At 38.2% G+C, this 26,116-nt stretch overlaps 1 protein-coding gene across 1 annotated transcript in view; it reads right to left on the bottom strand.

Moving 5' to 3' along the window:
• The window catches only part of SOS1 (SOS Ras/Rac guanine nucleotide exchange factor 1), a 43,023-nt gene that overhangs the window by 12,513 nt on the left and 4,394 nt on the right, over positions 1 to 26,116 (bottom strand). The window contains exons 2-10 of the mRNA XM_056487456.1: positions 21,338 to 21,463; positions 19,017 to 19,148; positions 18,266 to 18,430; positions 16,665 to 16,874; positions 16,077 to 16,220; positions 14,217 to 14,327; positions 14,009 to 14,107; positions 3,252 to 3,379; positions 1,819 to 2,474 (exon numbers count right to left, since the gene is read on the bottom strand). Of these exons, the coding sequence (XP_056343431.1) occupies positions 1,819 to 2,474; positions 3,252 to 3,379; positions 14,009 to 14,107; positions 14,217 to 14,327; positions 16,077 to 16,220; positions 16,665 to 16,874; positions 18,266 to 18,430; positions 19,017 to 19,148; positions 21,338 to 21,463 (1,771 nt within the window). The remainder of the gene's footprint in view (positions 1 to 1,818; positions 2,475 to 3,251; positions 3,380 to 14,008; positions 14,108 to 14,216; positions 14,328 to 16,076; positions 16,221 to 16,664; positions 16,875 to 18,265; positions 18,431 to 19,016; positions 19,149 to 21,337; positions 21,464 to 26,116) is intronic.

Raw genomic sequence — 26,116 nt, 5'->3', positions numbered from 1 at the left:
TCAAGGGCTGCCATAAGCAGTCACACTGAATTTCATAAAGACTGCCTCAGAAAGGCCAACACTTTCTGTTCTGGCATCTGAATATAAAGCAAATAAAGACTTTTAAGATTACCATCACACATGCACAATCCTGTGTGGGACAAGAAAAGCATTTCTACAGTCTGTAGCTGTTTGATTACATGTCACCAGAACACTCATCTTGCCAGGTCTCCAAGCAGAGGAGAAGCCTTGAACTCAGCTGACACGTGTGAAAGAGCTAACCTGATACTCTGCCCTACTCACAAGATGCAGCAAAACCCTGAATGATTTACATCACAAATGGACCAAGTTTCCTGTACAACAGAGCATTTTTGGCTGAATCACTCTATCTCTTATTTCTTTGCTGCCCTGGAAAAGACTGCTCAGAATGGTGATAACAATGATGTTTTTCCTTACAGATAACCAATTATAAAACAGAAGGTATAAGGATAAGAGTGTTGAGAAATTATGCACAATATAGCAATGCAACACCATTAAGATGTCTACTGAGATGTTTAAGGCAACAAAGACTGGCTAAATACATTACAAGACAACTATTTTTATCCTTTTGGTCCAAGTCTTTCAGGCCATTTCTCAGCAACTATATTCTCAGTTTTCTCATACAATAGTTTTTGCTAATTCTTTAGCAAAGACAATGCTAGATTTATAAATAATAATAGAAAAGTGTCTTCCTTTCTCTAAGGCTGAGTTGTTTGATTTTAACTTTCTAGACCATAAAATTATGTCATAAATCATACCTATAAAATTCAAAGCCAAGAGCTAGAAGTTTATAAAGTTACAAGAAAATGAAGACAGGTACAAAGCTGCTCAGGTAAAAACTGCCGGCACAATATTGTATTTGGCTTTCTGGTAAATGTTAGGAAAATTCAAGGAAATTAAAAGAAGAGTAAGAATAGTAATGGAGCAAAGAGATATAAGTATTTTTAAAAGTAAACAGAGTACTAAACTACAGAAAGTATATGCTGCTTACTCCTCATTTCTTTCAAACAAATATTCCTGATCTATGCAAGGTATCTAGGACTGAGCTAGAAGAAGAACAATCTACAAGAATTATGAGTGTAAAAAAGAAGAAAAAAAAATCATTCAATATGAAAAGCACTAATACCAAGATGCATGAAGTTTCAGAATAACTGACATACATATAGAACCAGAGAAAAAAGAAATCCAAACCCCAAACACAAGCCCATGCTTTGCAGCACAGCCTATGAAAATCCTAGGTTACTATCTAGAAGAACCCCACACACTGAGGTCAGCCTGGACAACCTCATAAATGTCTTTAATCTGTCTTCAACACAAACAGAAACACTAAGTCTAAAGTCCTTAAATCAAATCCTCACTGAAGTTCTGATTAAGGCAAAGTTTTCAGGCCAAACTATGCAAGTGACTGCATCTGTAAGTTGATATTGGTCTTTCCATAGCATGCCAGCATGGACACAGGTAACAGTTGACAGAGTACAATCCTGAACTTAAAGCACTGGGCCCATAATTCTATCCCACAATGCTGGCCCTTCCTGTGTCATCCAACTTTACAAGTCTGGAGGGAAGGCAGTTCTTGTAGCCTGGGGCACAAAGGAAAAAATATTGTCTAGAGCTCAATTACTGCAGGCCCCCACCGCTATCCCTTGCACAATCTTAAGCACATCTAATATCCCATGTGAACTAGTAAACATATTCACTTTTTACTCACTTTATGTATTTTGCTGCATGTATTTAACACAGGAAGAGAAGCATGAAGGAGTTACTACCTTGAGTTTTGGCTGCACAAACCAAGTGCCTCACCTGCATACATGTGGTAAGTCAGCCTCTCAATGAGCTTCACAACAGTTCCTGCTTTGATGATGGGGATTCCAGATTTAGGCTGCATGTTTTCTTCAAACACAATATTCTCTTCAGAGTCGGGTTCTGCAAATCTATAAAGCTCAGGATTTGGAAATCTCATCTGTTCCTCCTTTTCTTCCTGCAACATTGTTACATCCAACATCCTTTCCAGCGTGCTTCTATATTGCAAAGATATCAATGCTGCCATCCAGTTGTTTTTCTCTTCAGCTGATTTAGCAGCAAAAATAACACTGTTCTCATCTTTTAAGATGATTTCAAAAGCATGTCTATACTCATTAGTGTCATCTTTATCATTGATTTGTACCTTCCGCATGAAGAACTTCTCCTTGAGTCGATATTCTGCATTGCTAGCACCAGGAAGTCTTGGCTGGCCATGATTTGACTTACAGCAAATCATCAAGCCATCAAACAGGAATATGTGTCGCTCGTGCTTTGCTCCTACACGTGTGAGTGTTCCTTCCATGATGAACTCATTACAGCACTGTCCAATGTCTTTACCCTCCCAACCATCGATATTTTTCTGGATTTCATTCATTTTCTTAATTGCCAGCTGCTTCCCCTTCATCTGCTGAGTATAGAACCGGCATGCAGATTCACTTCAGTGGAGGATGGGAGAAAGGCAGCCTATTAGTACACATGTATTTAAAAGAACACAACCACTACTAACACAAAAACACCAGATCATCCTTCTGAGAAGTGAGGACTCCATTGAGAATACAATTTCATCATGCAGTATCAGCACCATTGCAAAGGCTTGACTAAAGTATCCCATTTGATAAACTTCGTACTTATCTTCAGGAATAGATGTTTTGCCTAAACACAAGCAACCAGAGGCAAGCAAGCTGGGAGTGCTTCCTAGCCCAACAAGCCACTCACTTCCATGACCAACAGAACAATTTTAGATGGCATTAATTTGAAACAAGTACAGTCAGAAAAAAATAAGCTGTTAAAAGCTGTTCAAGCCTAAAGACCACCCTTGGCAGCACAAAACTTGTCTGGCAAAGAAAATATTGAAACAATTTTAAGAGTAGTTTCAAAATCAAGAACATTCTCTTCTAACCATACAGAAAGGTACTTGTAGAGTATTTTTAGGTGGATATTTATTATCTGAGCACAATTAACCCACCAACGCTCTAACTTTCTACTTACCAGTGAATTCTCAGAACGCCTCAACTACCAGTTTGCAAGGACACATAGAAATTAGAACTGTTTTAAAACAATAACAAATTATCTTGGCTTTGATGTCACTTCCTCTGAAAATGCAGGCTTGTCACAAACTATTTTGTTCATTGTTTACTAAAAGAGGAAACCGGGAGCCCTGGATTTATAGCAAAGCATTAAGAGCAGAGAGCAGAAAAACCGGAAACGTTTACCTAAGCCTTCGTTTTGCAAGGCTTTTGGAGCATATCCGTTCCATACTGCTTTGAAGATTTAGCAGGGCAGTTATTGCTTGCTTCAAGCACTCCTTATCCTCTTCATCCTCACTTTTTTCTTCCAATTGCTGTGAATATTAAAAGTAAAGGAAGTGTTACAAGCATTTTGGTATGTGCAAATACAGAAGTTTGACCCAGGAAGAAGAAATCTAACCATCTGCTGATTTTCCATGCTCCTGCTTGTTATAAAAGTTAATGGTAATAACCAGGTGTGTTACTGACACAGGTGAAAGACAACTCTCTGCTAAGAGCTTAATCTCACTAAAATACAGCACAGTCACTAAGGCCCCACAGATATAAACAAACTCAGACATGAAGTATTTATCTCAAATTGGTCTGATTTACCTTACAGCTCCTTAATGGAACCCATTTCAGGTGTTAAATCTTAAGAAGAACAAGCAAGGAAGGAGATTCCCATACACACCATACGACAGGACAAGATCAGCCTGTAAACATCCTGTAACAGGCAAGCTGGACCCAAACTCAAGCAGAATTCCTTCATCACACTTAAAACCAGAAGATTACAAGGGCTCTCATCTCACAAATAACAGTCTAATTAATAAATCAGGTTGAAGGGGACCTTGGAGATTATCTCAGCCAACCTCCAGCACAAGTGCAGAGCCAACACAGATCAAGTTGCCCACAGCCACAAAGAGGTTTGAATCTAAAAACTAAACTAAAACTGGATGAGAAGAGTTAACACTAATATTTTGTATCTAACTATTGTTATGGCAGGTAAATTTCTTAAAATAAGACCTTTCATGTCCAAGACTGCTTAAATTGAAGATTTTCATCTCAGATCTTCATTTAAGCATTAAAATGTTTCACATGAGTGAAAAAATAGGTGACTACAGCTGTGGCTTAGATATCAAACTGAAATAATATATGCAGAATTATTAAGAGACAAGCATTTCAGACCATCACACACCAAGAATTAGCTCCACAGAATCGAAGGATTTGTTTTGGTGCTAGAAATGAAATGAAGGTCGGCACAAACCAGAATGAGACACCCTTGGAAAAAGTACAATTGTATTGTTTGATTCCAGTGTAAAATATAAGTATTGTCCTCCAAGATCCAACATACTCATATTTGATATTTTAACAAGTCAGAGAACAGCATTAATTTTTTCCCTAACTAAACATTCAGTGCAACAGCTGTCAATGCCAAAGACTACTTTATTTGTGTTTTTAGCCATAAGGATGACCACAAAGTTAATTCTAGGCAGCTTTGGTTCATGTCATGTCGTACGCTCAACCTAAGCAGCATTAGGTGTGAGAGCCCACTTGTGTAACAACCACTGAAATAGGTCTGAGAATGCACCACAACAAACATTACTCCCCAGAAGATCTTAGAGAGATGGTGTCATACAAGAAGGAACAGAGTCCCCTCCTCACATTCCTCTACTCTCCAGATTTAGTGGAGGTATCATCTCCCCTTTGCTTCAGTTTTGCAGATTTGGCTTCAGAGAGGATTTCAGACCAATGAGGCAGGTACAGCACCAGTGGCAGAAGTCATGAAAGAAAGCTTTGAAAAAGCTGTAACTACCTCTAAGATGTTTCATTCTTCCTACACAAGCATTCAGAGAAGATCTCTGCCTTGTGTACTGCCTTTTTACAACCTTCCATAAAAGATCTGGCTGGATTTCCTGTAATTTCTGGGTTGCAACTCTTCAGCAGAGGAAGAGATTGTTTAAGCCTGGTCTCCTTGAAAATAAGCCTTACTAGGTCCTACAGTATTCTGTACAATCTCTTCAGAAACAAACTAGAAATTAATATTCATTACTGCAAAGCATTCTGCTCTTATGTTGCCTTCTACAGCAACCTCTCTACAGTTGCAAAAATGTTGGTATTCACCCATATCCCAAAGCAAAATACGTATTTGCATATGGAGAGAGCAGATAATACTTTCCCAACAGGATCCATTGGGAGTAATCCTATTCCAATGGTAAACAGAAACTAAGTCAAAATCCAGTGAGTGTAATTGTGCTCCAGGTTTAACATTCAGAAAGTGCTGTGCAGAAATGTGTGTCTTCTTCTGTGTAACACCAGAATGGCAAATCAGGCAGTATTCTGAATTACTGTGAAGACACTTCTCTGGACACAGGAATTTGGAAATTTATATTCCAGCCTGGTGCTGTACAATTACCAAAACCAGATTTAGACAGAACTCAGTGTAAATTACAGCAACGATTTCATCTTACACTGCCCCTGGACAGTTTGGAAAAAGTGGAAAGTAAAATGGCATCATTGGAAAGCACCCAGACAGTTTCTCTGAAAATCCCACTATTCTTTTACAGCTGTGCAGTGCCCCCTAATGAACAAACCAGGGAGATGCTAAGTAAGTGATGGTGGTGGGGTTTGTTTTGGGGTTGTTTGTTTGCTTTTCATTTAAACAGAAAGTGCACTGCATAATAAAAAAGCATTATAATATTATGTGAAGGAAGTGCAGACTTCTGATTATCAGCAGTATTATAGAGATTGACTGCAGGCACAAGACCCTGTTCACTCAAGGAAAACAAACTTGGAAAATAGACTGCTAGGGAAGTCTCCAATAAAAAGAAAGTACTCTACGTTCTAGGCCACAAGTTCTGAAGAGACACCAAGAAGTGGAAGACAAGGTATTTTGTTCTACCTGCTGAATACCACAAGGATTACACATTTATAAATTCCAAAGATACAGAATAGAATAGAAATCCTTCTCATGCAGTGCACAATTACATTGTGGTAGTCGACCTCTTACGCTGTCAGAGAAGCATCTCTCTGGAAATACACTGGTAGAAAATAGAAATGAGAACATGCAGATACAACCACACCAGCAGGTGTCACAACAAATATGAAATCTTGTGCTTTAGGGTTTGCATCACAACCTAGACTTCTGTCTTCTCAGAAGATTAAGTCTAACCACTGAAAACTGTGAACTGCAAGTTCCCCAATTCCTCTGGGAATCAAGACCACAGCTTCAATACACAGAAGAAAGAGCTATTTTGTAATCTAGCATAAAAACCAAGAGGGTTTCTTCTCTGACCAAAGCAGGCAGGTCTGCTGGCACTTCGCCATAAACCAAACCTGGAAGGTGGCTCAAGAGCACAGAGATACCTGAGAGCACTCTCTGACTTTTTGCAATTCCTACAAAAAAACTCAGTCCAAAGCAGCAGTGTACTGGGGACAAAAGAAAGTGTTCTCATATCTAGAAACTTTAGTTTTTAGAAAGCATCAAGAAATCATCTGGAACAGTAAATGGAGGGAACACTGGCAGGGAACACTACGCACTTCTGGAAAATGCTAGCAGACGAAAAAGAACCTCACACTTAAACTTTGAAGTAAACTCCACAGGCCATATTCCTGAACATACATAAACAGCTCCAATGCACTGAAATTTAAAAAGTCATTGTGTTTTCATATAAACTCAGACAATCTTGAGCACAGCAAAGTAAAAATATTCATACAGTTATCTGTTTATTTAGATCTACATTACAGCAGGAATGTTAGTTGCATTGACAATGGAACAGAACTCAATATCTTACTGAAGAAATGATAAAAACCTTTTCTCCACTCAAAGTTTAATTATGCCTTCTCAGTTTAATTTTTAAAAGTTACATAAAATAGCACATGTCAAATATCAAACCCCAGCTATCAGATAATTAGTTACAAAAAGCCTTCAGCATTCTCTTGGAAGTACATTTTAAAAGAACCAGAAGCTAAAAGGCCCTCATCTTTTAATTCACATTAAGCTTAACTCACAATATAAAATATGATCAACCCATTGGGAAGCATACAGTAAAGCATCAAAACAGAGGAAAACAAAAAGCATTTAAACTTTTAGTACAAGATTCCTTGTTCCTTCACCTCTTTACTATGTGACTTAAAATAGATCCTAAATACACTTTGAAAATTCAAGTACATCAAATGTCACCCGAGCCCAAAAATGTAAAAATCTTTGGGCTAAACAAATATGTGAATTTAAGGAATTGCTACTTTGATTACTCGATGTGAATGTTCATATTTGGGAAGAGTGTGCGTATGTGTGTGTATGTGTGAAATTAAAATAATTATATTTTAAAATTCAATTACACTACTCTGAAGTGCCATTTTGAAAATCAGGATGGGCACTGAGGGAAAGTCAGGAAGACCCACTCAGAAATACACACTACACAAGTCTGTCAGCTGACATGTCACCAATGCAAAGTTTTCTACAACAGGTTTCTTATCTGTCCAATTTACCATTAGCATTCCCATAAAGGGTACAGTCTGTCAGACCATATACCAGATTTGCTCCAGAGCTATGGCACCCTGCTAAGTGCTTCACCTGGTGGCTGCTCAGCAGGAAGAGGTGCAATTTTGCTCTCAGTTTCTGCAAATTTGCTCTCAGTTTCTGCAGCTGGAAGGGATTAATGATGTGATCGATGTCAGATTACAACTCAGCATCTCCTTCACCAAGGAAGGGATAGAAAAGCAAAGCCTTTTTTCCAAATGCCTTCTCTGAGGTTCTCACAAAACTATTTCCTAAACATTCAAGACTTTTTGTAGGCTACTAGCAGCACTTAGGCATTTTACATTCCAATAGTGGGAATGGCTACATTGCCTTGACTTCTCCAAGTACAGAAAACCCATTTGCTCTGCATTTTTCAGAAATAATGGGATTTTGGTTTTTTGCATATGCTGATGTCTCCTCCACAGCAGCATCATTACCTTTCTGCAACAAATGTACAAGTTCACACAGATCCTTCCAGAGCCTTCATGCTCTGAAACTCTCTTCTTTCTTACTGTCACTTTGGTTTGTCTCATCACTATTAGCAGACCTGCAGAATACATTAGAAATTCAAAACTCATAATTTAGTTCATAACATTTAGTTAGCTCAGTATTTGAAATATCACAGAATATTTACCTATGTGTTTCCACACTTGTAATTGAAGTCTTCCATTTTCTTCCCCCAAATTTTTCATCAATAAAGACAATGCAATTTGAAAACATCTTCCCTTTCTCTTGTGTAATTCCAGACTGGATTAAAATCCAATTTTTTTGCTTTGACACAATTCAAGCCTGATCTTTGCCAGAAAACTTTGCAAGGTTGTAAGCAACACTGGATGACACCTCTACGTTTGGACAGAAATTTATGAATTTTTGAACAGAAATGTATGAATGTTAGAACTCTACATAAGCTGAATTCACAATTTCAGAGATCATTCTGGGAAGCAAGGGTAGAACCCTGTTGATTTTAAGAGGAACTCTGGTGGTTGAGTAAAAAAAAAAGCTGGTGAAATGAAATAAAACAGCAAAAATGACAAGAAGAAACTGTGAATGGAGTTTGTTGTTCCACTTGTGTTTGTTATTTCCTTCATATTTCCATCCATTTCCATTGAGTATCTCTAAGTATTGTCAGAAAACATAAACCTCCACTGTTACAAGAGAAACAAAGAAAGCCAACAGTAGGACTAAATCCACAGCTCCACATCCAGAAGTATTTCCAGTGAAGAGATCCAAGCAAATGGAAGTCTCAACCATTGCACTACCTCTCTCCAAGGATCTGCCTTTTGTACAGAAGGTGGCAGGAGTAGAGGATGGGGAAATACATTACTGCTTTTAAAAGATTATGCAGCAATACAAGTGTATCAGAGACTGTATCATGACTCCCACAGTCACAAAAACTAGGAGTTGAAAATCCCAGCTAAAATAAGCTTCTTAACATGCAGTCCTCGATGGATTCTCAAAACTTCTATTTAGCAGGGAAAAAAAGGATCAAAATTTGTGCAAGTTCCTGTAACACCCATCCACTTTCATGGGAGCTTGGCCTTGGGTGTTCAGCACAAGCTGCTGCCATGGAAGCTGAAGAGCTCCCACCACCACTAACAGCAGCCACTGAAAAGTGGGAACAGATGAATTAATACAGCTGTTCTAACTCCATGCAGGTGTTTCTAGAAAATAGATTAGAAAACAGGACTTTGGAACCCTACGGTTAAACACGTAAGTGAGGTTGTAAGTCTGGAGTTCAGGACGTGCTTCATTTGACTTCCCAAAGAAGTCTGGCCCTGTGACATCCTACTCCTGCCTCAACAGATCAAAGTACAGCACTTGTTGTTACAGGTCCAGCAGGATTGATTGACACAGCTCAAGTGCCACTGAGGACTGAAAGGCAAACGGTCACAAGGAATATTTTACACTCACTTTTTTATCCAGTTTTTGCAGAAAAGCAATTTTAGAGGGATAACAGAAAAAGAATACTCTCAGAGGTACCTATTTGGAAAGGAAAGGAGATTATTGGAAATTATTAGAAAATTTCCTGGAAAGAGACATCTGCTTCTCAAAATTCCAGATGCATCTTGTGTATAAAGAAAAACCCTATAAAGTAAAACATGCAGCCCCATTATAACTCCACAATAGATGACATAAATCACTGACAAATCAAGTGACATCCATGTGCATAGATTCACCTGATACAAACACAGGAAATACATCAACAAGTGCCACAGCTAGAAGGAAAATTAAGGACCAATTAGTTCAATTAACAATAACTTTGTCTGGGAAAAGTGCACACACATACACACACACACACGTGAAATAGTTTTATTTTCCCCTATCAACTTCTCCCTTTTGGCTGATGAACACATAACTACTTTAAGGCATATACCCACTAGCACTTAAAGGAGAAAAGAAATAGAAATATTGTCAATGAAACCCCACAAGCAAGAAATAAATACAGAATCTCATTTCTTCATTTCACCTGGCTGTATCAACTCCATGTGGCTTCTACCACATGATACAACTTCTGTACCTTTACAACATTCCAGCTGTAATACAAGTCTTCTTAGCTTAACAATATGAAGTTTCCCAGATTTTTTACCTACTGTCATATTCTAGGAAACCTCTTCTTAGACTTCAGACCAAATTTTACATCACTTCAGCTTCTTCTCCTAAGAAACACCTTATCACACACCAGTAACAGTTTGGTCAAGCTACACCTCCTTTAACACACAGACCTTCATCTGTCACAAAGACCTAGAACTGCACATTATCTCTAGTGGATATAAAAAGTCATCCACATCTGCAGCTACATACACAAAGATATGTAAAACAGTAATACTTCTGCTTTTTATTTTATTTCAAATGGTATTGTGCATCAAGACACTGTCTTCGGAAAGAAGCACTGAAGAATAAGTGATTTTAGAAAGTAAAGTGCTGATATTAAGTGAATACTTTCTTAAAATAATTCACAACTAGTTCAAATCCATGATTTACTGGTTTTAACAGTAATTAAAGGATACTTGGCAGATTGACTCAAACAACAGAACCTGTTCATCACAATGCTTGTACTGAAGACGAGCAGTTCAGACAGTGTTGTGAGACAATGATCTATATATGCAGATATTGTAAAACCTTTGCAGATGACAAAGTTCAACTAATTAAGACTGATTCTCCACCCTTGGCTGGGTTACACCATTTACAGATGGGATTGCAAACCAAATCCACTTAATTTATTACACTCTGGAACACTGGGTGAAACAAGGCTGAGAATCAAAGGGAAGTCAAAACTCAAAATACTTTGAGATGTGCTGCCCAATAAAATGCATAGCAAGAAACCTAGGATCAAGCTCAAGATACTCTACCCTTAAACTAACACTTTACTACCTTGTGCCTTCTTCAGCAACATGCAGCAAATTTAATACCAACAGGTTGGGAAAAAGAGAGGTTATCATCTTGAAAGACCTCACCAAACCAGAATTTTTATTTTTACCATTAACATGGTGAAAGATGAAGACAAAAAGGTTGATCTGAGAAGGATTTCTACTTGAGCTGAACTGCCTGTCAGTAGAACCTGAAAAGTTACTTATCATCTAAAAACAAAGTTTGAAAAAAAGATAAATAGAACACAGTAAATGCTGCTGTGAAATGAAAACATCCTTAGATTTTTAGTACATTATAGATAGAATTCCAATTAAAATATATTAGTGAAGGGATATAGGTTACCATTCATGTCATGGGGCTCAAGTCTGCACTTGGCCTAAAAAAATCCCAACCACACAAAATCCTTTTCAAGTTCTCCTGTTTCCCAGAACATACTGTTTTACCTTAGCAAAGTTTATATATACTTTCCAGCATTTCTACTTGGAAAAAAAAAGAACTTTAAAGTAATCTATTCACCCAATGCAAGAGCATTATACATGCATCCAAATGTGCAGCACTTGAAACAGTGCCCAATTCAATTCAAAGGTCTTGAAAACCTCTTTCTTCAATTACTGAAGGTCATAGATACAATTCTGTGATTTAGAAAAGCTCATTTATTATCTAAACATCTGCAGAAAAGTGCAGTTTCACACAAAGCTGCTATTTTATATAGTTCCTATACAAAAGTTTGAGGACTTTCAGGTTGGATAAAAGAACACATAACTCTTAGTCCTATGCTAATTACCCAACAATGTAGCAGCAAGAAGATTCAGCTAAAAATAGAATATGCATTTGTGCATTCTTGGTGCCATGTCCAACTTCAGGAGGGCTTTAGTTTCTAAATAGGATAACCCTTAGTGAACAGAAATTTACTTTTTTTTGTAGTCTGCATAGTTAGAAGGTAACTGAAATGCACTTTAAATAGGTTACTTCAAAATATGCAACATTATACAACACAGCTGTAATATAATGCTAACCTCTCTATCCTTAGGCATATCTATATTCAAGAGAAATCAAATGTTTCTTCCACGTGCTACTTTGCCAACATTTTGCCTCTTCATAACCACAGGTTCATTTTCATAGCATTTTTAACTTGATGATTCATAGACATGCCTGCAATCACTAAATCAGGCCTTTTACCATACAAGAGAATTCAATATAACTTTGTATCAGTGGAAATGTCAGGACAATACAGCTAAATAATTGCACCAATATCCTGTGGCAGATAAAAATCAAGCTGGAATCTGTTCAAAGATTCCAGATATAAGGAAGAAAATAGCATGCTAGTGCTAGCAAAGACTACTTGAGGCAGGGATTCACATGCTAAGTGCACACTGATGTTCTCACTGACAGCTGAAGATGTTGCCACCAAAGATGGGTACCTCTCTTCATATGCACCTATTATCCATCACTGCCTATTTTGTGTACATAATATGTGTGTGCTGACAGACCACAGTGACATGTGTCCAACTAAAATGTGCCATGAGCAACACAGTAGGAAGGAAACCTGGGAGGTTATTATCAGATACAAAATAAAATCCAGCCCAACAACATCAGACTGACACAGGGTAGAGGGGTTCTGTGTGTTTGTGTGTGTAGAGCATTAATGTGAGAAGAATTCTTCACAAAGCAGAGACTACAAAAAGACTGATAAACTGTGGAGGAGGGGGTCAGCTTAGACTCCAGTCTGCCCTATGAAAGGTGAACATGGGCTGCTCCCTGTTTCATAAGCACACATGCTCTCCTTTCCCCCCTAAAACTGCCAGTGGCAAGAAGCAAGGCAGGGTGGCTGGGTGTCAGACAACATTAATCCTTCATGCTTTGTCCATTAGGTAATATGGTGCCATGTTCACATGGAAGTATGCAAAGCCTTCAGTACTGCATTTTGAGACTGTGTGATAACAGCGTGAGCAGATACACCCTGTTTATGTGCAGGTCTTTATCACACAAAATGCAAACAAGCTGTGTCAAACCTCCCTTCCAATGGACTGCCGTGAAAGGAAATGTTTAGTATTTTAAAGATGTCTGAAGGCAGACCAAACCCATGAATGAGGCAAACAGATCAAGCACATATCCCAAGATTTTTCAAAAAGCATGTCATACAAGACATGCTACATGCCAAAGGTGTACATGTAGATCTAAATCAGTAAAAATGAAGTTACAACTGTAGACACTTAGGTTCATAGATGAACTACTGGTTTAGCCAAAGACAACCAACCAACCATTCAAGGAAACACAACCGATTTCTTTAAAATTGTTTTGGTTTTTAGGAGTGTGGTTTTTTTTTGGTTTTTTTTGGTTTTTTGTTTTTTTTTTTTTCTTCTGCTCCCAATCTCCATAAATAGTTGTTTGGAACACTGTATGCCTTATGAATTTCCATTAAGCCCAAAAGAAGATCCTACTGGAAAGTTTTCCTCAAAATGCTTTGCACTCCTTTAAGATCATTATGCAATACTGATAAGTGACCCAGTAAAACATTCTGCAGCTATTATCTGTGTATGTTATTGTTACCCTATCAATGCAAGGTCTAATTACAAACAGTCCAGTATAAATATTAACCAAGCTTTCCCTTTGAAGGAAAGATATCACCTTCACAATCCCACGGGATGTGCACTGCAAGAACACTGAAGCTTTTATTAAAATTAAATGAAGTCTGAAGGAGAATCTTGCTGTAATTTCAAATTTACAAAGTAACAGCTTGAGAAAGGCTTGGACATCTTCTGCAATACAGCCATATGCCATCATCTCCTAGCACTGTTGAAACAATCATTAGAAGAATATGGTTGTGTAGATCTCTACTGCTTTCTAGACTGATTGATTATTCATCAGAAATTATTATCAGCTGATATTCAGTTAATTATAGCGTCCACCTGCAGAGCACACAGCTTGCTTTTCTCTCAACACAATAGTTGTATTATTCACATTCTAATGAAACATTTTACACCTAACTGAGCACACAAAGCTCTCACCTAACACTGAGAACCATGAAAAAAACCTCCCAACCCCCAAAAACATCAAATTTACACAACATTCTTACTTTTAGCAGTTCAAAATAATGAAGACAATGGTAAACAGGGGCGAGGAGGAGCCGGGGTAGAACATACTGAACAGCTTCTTTAAAGCCTTCACCTATTGACTAGAAACAAAATAAGTTTCAGTCATAAAACAACACAAGTACTGAAGCAACAAGGCAATGTAATTAAAATAGTAATATCAACAACATGTCTTATTTAAAGGCAAGTTACCTGTAAATAAAATGCTGCTCCTGGCTTTGATAATTGACTTAGAAAATGATCATGAAACCCAGGTCGCAAAATATCTTGTGCATACGATTCATATGGATCAAATGCTAGTTCCTAAAAAGAGGTACAGAATAATTTTAGTGTCACAGAAACCCAAAATGGCTTGGAAGGGACCTTAAAGATCTTCTAGCTCCAACCCCTCTGCCATGGGCAGGCATGCCAGCAGTTTACAAAACTGATTTAACAGCTAAACTTCCATATTTCTTATGGAAAATACGTATCATACATATGAGAGACTTTTCTGCATATTTTTCCCAAAATACTTATAGAGAAGAATCCATACTTTTATGTGCACAGACTCATGGATTAAATCAGTCTAAAAGAGATCTCTGGAAGTCAAGTAGTCCAATTCTTTGTCCAAAGCAGTGCCAAACACCTTAGGGCCAAAGACAGATCCATCAGTCAAAGTGGCTGAGAATGCTCAGGGTCTCTCATCCTGTTGAGTTCTAACACTAAGAAGAGAGGCACCAAAACCTCTCTGGGTAGCCTATCCCAATGTTCAATTGTTTTCACTGCAAATTCTTCCCCCTCCCAGTATCTAACCAGGATTAATCTTTCAATATTTTTGCTATTTTCATGTTCTGTCACTCATCTGACAATTCTCAACTGCGAAGAATCTGCCTTGGCCATCCTCATACCTTCCCTTCAGTTAACTAAAGACAGCACTAAGATCTACTTCAGATTTTTAAAGAACCAACAAACTCAGCAGTCTCAACCCTCTTTGTGTATCGTGGGCTCCAACTCTTTAATCATCATGGCAACCTTCACTACAGGCCTATCTCACCTATCCTGTACCAGAAAGCCAAAAACCAGACACAGTATGCCAGATTTGGTCTCAAGTTCTACATGGAACTGCCAGCTACACATTCCCTAATATAACCCAGGAGCTAGTTAGCCTTCACATCCCATCTCCAGGAATCTGCCAGCCCTGGCAAGCAGTGCTGCTCCTCAGTTAGGCAGCTGAGACACTGCATGGGGTCATTTGCCCCCAGGTGCAGAATTTCATGTTTGCCTTTACTCAACTGAGGCTCCCATAGGTCCCTTTCTCCAGCCTGCCAGGTCCCACAAGCAGCAGAGCAACTCTGTCCTCCTGTGTGTCACCCCACAATTTGGCAGCACCTGCCAACCCCTTCCACACACCACTGCACACATTAAACAGTATCAAACCCTGATGAATACTGATAACCATTGGCCTCCAGGTGACCTTTGTGATGCTGATAACAATCCTTCAAAAGCCTGACAGCTCAGCCAACTGCCCATGTTCTACAATTCAACCAGCTAGGCTGCATCTCACCCATGCCATGACAGACTGTGCTGAAGGCCTTGCTTAGTTCAGATAAGAGATAATAACTGCTCTTCCCTCTGTCCACGGACACAGCCATCACTCTGGAAGCATCAAGCTGGACAGCTACAGTTTGTCCTTCGGAAATTTGTGCTGGCTTTTGCCTTCTAGTCCTTCACATGGCTGGATGTGAAGTCCAGGAAGATTTGCTGGTCTTCTCAGGGACTGAGGAGAGGCTGACCAGTTTCTAGTTTTACAGGAACCTTCTCATCAGTGTTGTCGAGGCTTTTTCACCTCTGCTCTCTGAACTTTAAACAACCACTCTAAAAGCTGAGATTTAGAGACTAAAAAGATAAGAGCACTTTAAAAAATGGTCAGTCCCTCCATCCCAGTGGGGTTGGAAGAAGAGATCTCAAATTGAAGAAATCCAGCTGGAACAGAGACCTAACTGCAAGTATTAAAATATGAATAGCAAAAAAAACCACAACAAAACAACAAAATCCCCAACCCCATTCTCTTACCTCTGCCATATCTTCAAAACAGCTGCCTACTAGTGGGTGAGGACTACCTTCATCTGTCATTTCAACAGTGTCCTCTATATGACCCAGTAACTTCACACTAAGTTCATGGATGTCTGATATACGACTAAATATATTTTCCACATCCTGCAATACAAGACAAAAGTCAAATGTGCAAAGTTATTCTGTTCTGATGTGAAAGTCAAAAACTTCCTTAAATAGGACAAGATTTTACAAGCATTTTATAATATACTTTTTCTGTGATTTACATAGAACCATAAAATGTATTTTTAAAAAAAGGAATATAAATAAATGTATAAAATGTACATTATTGAAACAAGGCAAAGAATGGTGACACATCTTAAAATTACAGGCCTGTAAGTGAACATAAGTAAATGGGAAGGTTTCTTCCACAGTCCCACAAAACCTGCAAGTGCTCTTTTACTACTTAAATTTCAGAACTCAAGAAAAGTGCTTTCCCTACTACTGATACAATAAACTCAACAACAGTTAAGTTTCCAGAATTATCCATCTATATTTACAGATATTAGAGTAGGTGCTTTTTGTGTTTGTGGTTTGTACAATACTTACATGAGATGAAAACAGTTTGGAGTTGGAGGCATATGGCTCTCTAAAAACTCTGATAATGAGATTCAGTTCCCTTATATATTGTCGAACTTCTGCCATAAATGACTTCACTAGGTCATAATAGGTTTGCTCCCCTGAGGTGGAGGGTTCTTCATCTGATAATGTTAGTGCACTTAAATCTTCTACATCTTGATGGAACATATCCATTAATACCTAGGCAGCAGAGAGGGAAATCCACAAAGAGAGAGCTCCTTTTTTGAGATTGACCAGTGAGTTACCAGTAAAGAAAACACATTATTCAATATGAAACCAGACTGATCAGCAGTAAGATTTATGTATTATCATTCTGCAATCAGCTGAGCATTACAAAACCTATATCCATTGCTATGAATTTGCAAGTCATTATTTGCAGTGGCAATTTCTGAAGACTCCCAGACACTTAGACCAATCCAGGCATCTCTCCAAGAACACAGTCCTAAAACCAATTACAATTTTAAAAGATGAAGTACATAAAAACAATTAGCATTTAGCTGTGTTCTACTGCTCTGAATCAGCAGTACACAATCTAAGTTTCTGAATACTGCCTGAAGTTAAAAGGTGTGTGTGTTTTGGCTTTTCAGCTTTAGCTTTCTTTTAGGAAGTCACAGCTGATGATGCTCAGAACCCTGTGATCTACCTGCAATGAACTGCCCACAGACTGTACACGGCCCAGTTGCTGAGCTCTCTTATTAAAATGAACCCCTGAGGAAGGGCACCAGCTTCAGAAACCAGTCCTGTTGCAGAACTACACAGACAACAGGAACTCTAAACATCCTGACTATCAGAGATCCCAATTCATACCCAAGCAAGATTTACCAAATGCAAGCAATCAGTAATTTAAAGTTCTCAACAGAAGTTGATCACTGAACACTTCTTTCCAACCAAATATGGTGTGTGAGCCAGAAGTAATTACAATGAGTCTAAAAGCAGAAAAATGCAGGACATTCTGCATTAAGCCTGACTTCTGAAGCTCTAGGAACAGAAGGTGATTAATGTTTCAGAGTCAGTGGAACTTGTGTTAAAAGGAGAATCCTAACTAATTCTGCGGATGGGACAGAATGTCACTTCTGTAGGAAATAATGCAGAATAATCCCAGTATTCAAGGAGCATTTCTAACTTTCATTCACAGATACAGTTCTAGAACACTGCTAGGAGATTCCAGGCTCTATTCACCAGGCCCATATCTCACTACTGAGGAAGACTGGGCTCAGATGCTAAGGAGATGGGGGTTTTGTTGGACCCACTGAAACACCACTTTTTACGTGCAATACAGTCTTAAGTTAGTGCTGCTTCACAGTCATTTTTAAAGTATTCACATGATGCTGACACTAGGCAGGTGCAATCAAGAGAAAGAGAGATTTAAGTATTAACAAGAACAAGACCTTTATAAGCTCAATCAGCTTTCTGGTAGTTGTTTTTCCATTACTGGAAACATATTTTATGACACTAATTTCTTCCTAGAAGGTACAACATTCCATGCACTCACTAAGAAAAAGACACTGTTCTCTCAAAATTACCTACAGCTTCAGTTATTTGTTAACCTGACAAACCAGAGTTGAGCTTACCTTATCAGCACACATTGCTACTTTAATATCTTGTTTTGTAATCTCATAATGCCTTATATTCCGCACGTAATTCCCAACCAGTTTTAAGATGTCTGCAGAAATGTATTCTAATACTGCTACTATGTAAACAGACACTTGGTGGTCAATTTTGTAGCCTAGAACTTCCTGAAAAGTGAAAAAAAAAAAAAAAAAAAAAAAAAAAAGCATTTCTCTGTTACTCAGCTGATGAAACAGACACTCTAGATTACAACTCAAACCAGACACTCTAGATTACAACTCAAACCAGTTAAGTAAGATTAAGACCCCGCTTAATAAAGATTCACCACATATACACAGCCTATTTTAGAAACAGAAACACAGGAGTGTGTTGGCCTAGAGAAGAAACAGTGCCATTGGAGATGCTGCTCTATGAAATATGGAAGTGCCAAGAGCCAACTAATTGTCCCAAAAACTCCACTTAAACATTAAGGGCTATTTGCATGAGCTTCTTGAGTCTTTTCTTAGTAATGGAAAATTAAACACAGACAATCAAACTTATACAATGAGTTTTTGGCCTTGTTTGTCCAAAGGAGAACGGAGTGATTTTTCACTCACAAATAAATACATTCCATTAACCAGAACACTTGGAACTATGCAACAAACACAGGTATTCTTAATTCTTTTAGTTCACAGTTCAGGCAGCACGCATTACATGAAACAAAGGGGCTGACCTCTAATTGCATTCTGAAAGTAAGATTCCATCACTGCTTACCTTTAACAAGGGATGGATTTTTTCTACTGGAAGAGATAACGGATTCCTTCGTTTCCTCTTCTCAATAGCAGACTGGGCATCAGCTATTGCCCACTTATCAATAGGATGGGGAAAACTTTTTTGAACGCGATCCTTAAGACAAGAAAACATGATCAAGGGGTAAATGCACCATCTGAATGATCTCAGCAATGTAACTGTGTTATCAAACTGCTTTCTATTACTTAACAAAGAAATGGTTGCTAATATTTGTAGTTCAACTATAAAAGCTTACACAAAATGTGTAAATGTTATCATTTTTGTACATGCTGCTTACCACATTCAGAAGGCTGTTTCAGGGTATCATTATCAGAGAATTATCTAGAATTATCTAGTGCTCAAAATTTAAGAATTAAGCTGCAATTGAAGGCACAGTTTGCTCCCCTTGTGCCCACACCTAGTACCTCAGCATTTGAATACCTGACTACATTTTCTCCTAGCACTTTATTCCCTGTACAGGATGGTCACTGAATGAAATGATAACAAGCTTTCTGTTTTACTTTACTGATCAGCCCATGGTCCAGTCTGGACACACGCAAACTGCTCTGATGATGACAACAAACATAACAGGAAAAGAAAATATCCAACAGCACCCACATATTCTAAACCAGTTTCAGTCTACAGGTGAGCCAGACATGGCCCAGTTTATTTACTCCTTCCAGCAGTGCCTGAGGACACCTGCACACTCCCATGAACTAAGCAATTCTCTTGCTGGAACTTATACACAGGTCTCTGGAGGTTCAAAAGCTTCACCATTTTTTTTGTAGCCCTAGTATCCACAGATGCCAGAAATTTATTTTCTCACACGACTCCACATTTTATTTTTTCTGACCACAGTTCCCACTGACTGTTTCAGTTGCGAGTGCTCACTTACGTAAATATGGCTCCTGTTTGAGTAACCATGAAATGAGGAAGATGAACTTAATGACCACTTACACAGAGCTGGTACAGGAAAAAGTACACAAACAAAAACTTTCTAACAAAAAAAAAGTGACAGAATACTATTCTATAAAGGTAACACCCAACTTTTCAAAGTGCAGGCTTTTTTTTCCCCCAGAGGTCCTACAAAAAAAAAAAAAAGGCTGATTCACTCTCTAATACCAATTCACACTCCTAATCTGTTGACTGAACAATGAAGGCGTCCCAGGGGAAAACCAAATGTGTTTGACCATATAATTAAAAACAGCATCGTTGTGCATGAACACCAAGGGGGTAAATGGTGGCTGATCATCTCTACTTTTTCTATTTCTCCTGTCTTCACAGCCATAAAACTCATAATATAGCACTTTGTGTCGAGTTTTTTTCTCGGTGTTGTCTAAAACAGCATTAAACAACTTTCCCCAAAGTTCTTTTCTCTTGAGCTGCCAGACCAGAATGATGTTGCAGAACAGCCAAAGGGGACACTGGAACACCACTAGAGGTGTCAGTGTTCAAAAGGGGAGAGGAAGGATGAAATTCAGTAGTCTTGAGCTCTAAGACAGCCACAATTTTAAGGATTGCTAGTGAGGTTATATTTGCCATTAGTCCACTTTCTTCAGAACATGAAGAAGTCACTTGGCACAGGCCCTGGTCTCAAGCACTGGAAACCAACAGGCACACAGCACACAGAGTCTGCAGCTTGGCACCAAAGTCTTTAAATCATGGTCAAGCACCAAATGCTATCAAGGTATTCATGATCCTACAAGTCTAAGTGATACAGCTTCACTAATTTGGTTCTCAGATGGAAAATCTCTTCAGCTCAACCTCTCTCCTTAAACATTATGCTGCTCAGATGAGCAGCAGAGGTTGTAGATCTTTGAAAAGGCAATGGTAAGAGATGAGGTCTCAGTACAGAGGAAAGAAGTGTTCATAAACTCTTCCTGAAAAAGTGACTGAACTATTCTTGTTTTAATTTCTGGGCCAGCAGGGGATGTATCAGCCAAAATTACCATGCTGAGAAAGCAGCACAGAGCTTCAGAATAAGCAGATATATTTGCATACAGTATCAGTGGGGGGGAAAAAGTCTTTTGAAAGGAACCAATCAGTTTTATATACAAAATTTACATTCACCATCTATTAAAAAGTAATACAGCTCACAGATAGTTTTGCTGTGCACTTAACAACAAATTCAATTGATAGGGAAATGAGCTATTAGGGAACTCAGTAGGCTTTATGCAAAAGGCTCTGCTCCATAAAGATACATAAGTACTGCTTTCCTTTTTGCATTGTGAAACGATTAATATAGCAGCTTTCATGTAACAGTTCAAATTATTTGTAATAACATTAGTAATAAGTGCTCTCTATACCTCTACATCCAGAAAACTTCTTGGTTGAGCTTGACACAACATATTTAACAACTGAAGAATTAACTCCTCCACATACTGCAATGCATCTTCAGTAGAGGAAAGTTTAGGATGGACTTGCACCTGAACCTGTAGGAAAGAGAAGAATTCAAGCTTTGTTCTTCCCAAAACCTGCTTTACCTGCAATAAAAAAAACAAGATGACAAAACCCAAGCCAAACAGCCCAGAAAAATACAATAATGTAGGCTCTGTTAAGGTCAGACAAGCCTGAGTGAAGCATGCCCACCTGACAGAAATATGAATTTCAAATGCTTTATGCACTCAAATCACTATAAATTATATTTAATGTCAAGAAAATAGTTAATTAATAACTGTGCTTAGCAGTGCAATTAGGAAAACTTTTAAAGCTCTTGTATATACTTATTTCTCTCCACTAGCTCTTTAACCACTGTTTTTACAGGAGGTTTCAGCAGTGGGAGTTCTTCCCCTTTGAGACAATCTATAATAATGAAATACAGAACATTTTTCACAGAGCACACTACACAATTAACAAATTCAGCAACATTTATTATTTCATATTATTTAATCCATTCTCAGTTATCACTCATAAGATTGGCTTAGAAGTTTGCTTCCATAGTGGTTTTTTTATATATGTCAGCCTCAACAGTAAAAAAAGCACTTCAAAAAAGGCCACAGTGCTCTCCTGGCATTAAGTAGCAGCGGAGAGATTTTGAATATTTGGTCCCCATATGTTTACTTGTATGTCCTAAGTGTGTCTAATTTCTCACTGGTGTAAATTCAATACGGAACAATCCCCCTCGCTCCTTCCATTTTTTTTTTTTCAGACAGTCATGTAACTTTTGAAACCTGAGGTATACTTTTTCTTTGCACCTCTGTAGTTCACAAATTAGGACAGTTTTAACCATCCTAAATTTCAGGTACACAAAGCTCAGTGCTTCAGAGCTTAAACAGACAGTTTCATCTCAGTCCTACACCAATGGCAAATATTATGCCAGAGCAAGCTGACTGCTGACTTTCGCAATGCATCTGTCAAGCCCCAATTTCATCATTTTACTGTTCAGACAACTCAAAATGCCTTCAGTTCTCTCAATCACTAACACGAGAGCCTAACAACTCTGAAAGCAAAACCCAACAATCTGCCTCATCCAAATGTTAAACCCATGTCTGTATTCAAAAAATGCTGCCATAATTATTTAATTTCGCACCTGAGTCTTAATTCCTGTTTGCAGTTATAGCAAGAACTAAATGTTATGAAGTTCAAACACACAACAGCCTCAAACAGAAATCCACCTGCCTGCTAAGGCACTCATTAGTCTGAAAGCTTCATGTCTGGGCATAGTCCTGGTGCTCACTTAACTGCTGTTGAGATTCAAATACGCTGGATCACGCGTTTGGCTTCTTGCAGACTGCACACCCTTATTCAGCAGGTCTTAAAAAAAACACCTCCAGAAGTCACTGCTTTTTAAACTTAAAAGCAGTCTGGCAAAAAATAGAACAGAAGAACTTCTCTCCATTTGACTAGCTAACAGAACTATTTTGATTATGCCAACAGTTTCACTTTTCCTAAGAACTTCACCATGCACAGCTAGAGTGTGTTTGTGGAGCTACACGAATAACAGCATGCCAGCTAGTCCCAAACATTATTTACAATTCAAACACTGACATCTGAAATGCTGTACCAGCTTGGAACACCTTAACACCAGAAATTACAGACTTGCCAAAGTGTTCTCTTAAAGAGCAGAGCTGATCTGAGCCGTCTGGAAGATGCTGCCTTTAATGTGTGTTTTTTTTTAAAGTAGAACTGAACAAATTTGTATTACAGTCTTCCTATATTATACTCCAGCATTTTGTATTTCAAGAAGTGCTAAATTACCAAGTCAATTCAACAGTAAAAATACAGAGCATGATGGAGTGATGAAGAGCAGCTCTATTTTCTCCTTTACTTAGAAAACAGACCAGACTTCAATAACCTCATTACAACTCCTTTGGTCTGTAACACAGAGCCTATAAAAATAAGAACAAACAAACAAAAATACCACATCAGGCCATAACCTGAAACATTATCCACAGTCAGCCAAAACAGAGCCAACAATGATAACCTACTCCAAGTTCAGGAGATAAAAGTTTCAGACATTTTCCCTAAGCATTTCTGTCTGGGGACCTGACGCCATCCTTCCCAAAGGCCACTGCCCAGCTCCACTTTAACAGAACACCCACCTTGGCAGAAGAAAACACCATGAGCTGCCAATGGCTTGCCAGCACAGCTTATCTATATTAGGTAGATGGTAAATAACCTTCATTGCTATGTGACACTTAGTATCAGTTAGGGTTCAAAGTCATACAAGTGAACAAAGGAAAACAGCCAGAGTAAAAAGGAAAAGTAGAGCAGAGTTGGGTGCACAATTATCACAGAAATGTGTAATTTCAGTATCTGCACTACTGTAGTGCCCAAAGGCTCAGACTGAGAATGACAGAGTGTTATTGGAGGGTACTCAGTGCAAGTCCCAAGTCCATTATCTAAGACATGATGCAAGGCTGGGTAAGATGCAAGATTTAGTAAGAGAACACAAGAAATGGGAACATCTGTTAGCATAAACCATCACATGATTAGTTTCAAAAGAAAAAAAACGAGAAGATCGAATTACCAGGGGCTTTCCATCTTTCTCATACAGTCATCTCAGATTTTAAATTAAAAAACTTGGGCCACCCTGCCTTATCACCCTGGAAAATGGGGAGCATGGCTTGAATCCCACCAGATCCTTCAATCCTACTTAGGAAAACACATGATAAAAACAGACTAACAGCTTCTGAAGTGTTGTGATGTTTAGATCAGATTCTTATCTAAACATTTAACCTCTCCCTTAAACAATGACAAAACCATTCTCTTCCCTCCTCCACACACAATAAAATGTCTATCTTACGATAAAGGAAATTACTAAAAAAGCAGTTTAAAAACTTTTAAAAGAAGCTTCAAATCTTCAAAATACTCCAACAAATTCCAAAGGGCAAATACAACCTACATCAGCTAAAAATCCCTGCCACCATGGTTGTTTCCACTCAACTCATGTATTCACTTTTTTGAATATCCAATCTTCTCAATCTTTCCTAATTCTCAAAAGAGAAATGACCAGTTTTCTTTATTTAGAGATAAGCAGAGCCAGCATTTCTTGAACAGCTTTTCAGGATCTGCTTAAGAACATGAGCAGAGAAAAACAGTGCCTGCTTTAAAAAAAAAAAAAAAAAAATTATAACACTTAAAGAAAATCCTACAATATGAACTCTTGGCTTCCCGCCCCCTGCTGCCTTTTTTGTCCTCTTCCCTTAAAATCCACAAAAGCAAAGAATTTCTATGAGGAACAACAAGAGCTTAAAAATCAGGCAGCCATAAATCTAAACTGGTAGAAAAAGCCAATGAAACCAACAACAAAGAAGGAAGGGATTAAATGTATAATACAAATATAGCTGTTCTTTACTTTATAACCGATAGCAGCTTATTTTATATAAAGTTTTCTCACACCATTTTTTCTCAAACTCTCCAGAATAAATTAGAATACAAACATTCCCACAAGCGTCATGAGAAGCAGTAGGAACTTAAAACCAAACCCTGAGAAATATTTCATATACAGGATTGCAGATCAAACAGCTTCAGGTTAGACAGGGGCTTGGTCTCCTAACAGCTCCTAGGCTAGTCACAAGATGACCCAAACCCCAGTCTAGAGTGACACTCAACAGCTTGTTCTGCCTTAGAAAGCAGTGTTCGATAGTAGATAAGAAAGGAAGACACAGCGAATTTATTAATCTGCGTGATACATCCTCAACAGTTTTCTGTTACCCTCTTCCTCCATGGCCAAGAGAAAAAGCCTAACAGGTTGCTTGTAAGCTGAAAAATTTCAATGCAGGATGAAAAATAACAACTGGCTCCAGAGACTTCTTAAAGCTATTTTATGTTACATAAACACCAGCTTTATGCTCTCAATTCATCAATAACAATCAAAACAATCAGGTTCACAGTTGTTCTATTAAGTACAGAACACTTCAGACAAATCCTGCAGCTTCAGAGAATACCCAACCTGAGCCCATCAGGAGCAGCAGAAGCTCCAGCAGCTTCAGAAAATGGCATAAAAAAAGGAAACAATTCTAAAGGAATTCCAATGGAAACAATTCTAAAGCTATGTAACAAACTGAAATAAAAATGAATCACCAACTGCAGGTTACAGATAATTTTTTCATAACTGGGAAAGACTACCCCTGTACTGGGATCCTTGCAAGAAGTCACAATTTGAGCTTAAAAACAACTCCTGCTAAAGAACAACTGCATCTCACTACTGAGCATGGGCTGTGCTGCCAGTCTGCCCTGGTGGCAGCTGAAGGGCTTGTAAAAAAGGGTCTAAAGGGAAAAAAAGCATTTATCACATCATACTGATGGTGGAAGGAGCTCTGTAATGAGACAACATGCCAAGCCCCTCTCCAAACCATTATCAGAGAGGATAAAACTTGACTTACTGTAAGTAGCTTTTTCTAAACCTAAAATTTTCTAAACCTTTGCAGTTCATACAATGGATTATTAGTAGAAATAGTTCATTGTAGAAATAAATTTGGCAACAGAGGAGATTATTCTGGCAAGCATTTTCTTCCATTCAGCACCTTTGAAAGTCTTCATTAATGCTGTAACTCTCATTTTTACTCAACATATCCTTTCTTTATTTTCCCTCAACAACTGAAAACCCACTGACAAGCTATCACTAAATACTTCAGGACAAA

Source organism: Oenanthe melanoleuca, chromosome 3 (genome assembly GCF_029582105.1).
Source record: "Oenanthe melanoleuca isolate GR-GAL-2019-014 chromosome 3, OMel1.0, whole genome shotgun sequence".
NCBI classification, from domain to species: domain Eukaryota; kingdom Metazoa; phylum Chordata; class Aves; order Passeriformes; family Muscicapidae; genus Oenanthe; species Oenanthe melanoleuca.
The sequence above is the reverse complement of the archived record's forward strand: the minus strand, read 5'-3'. Positions and strand labels throughout refer to the sequence as shown.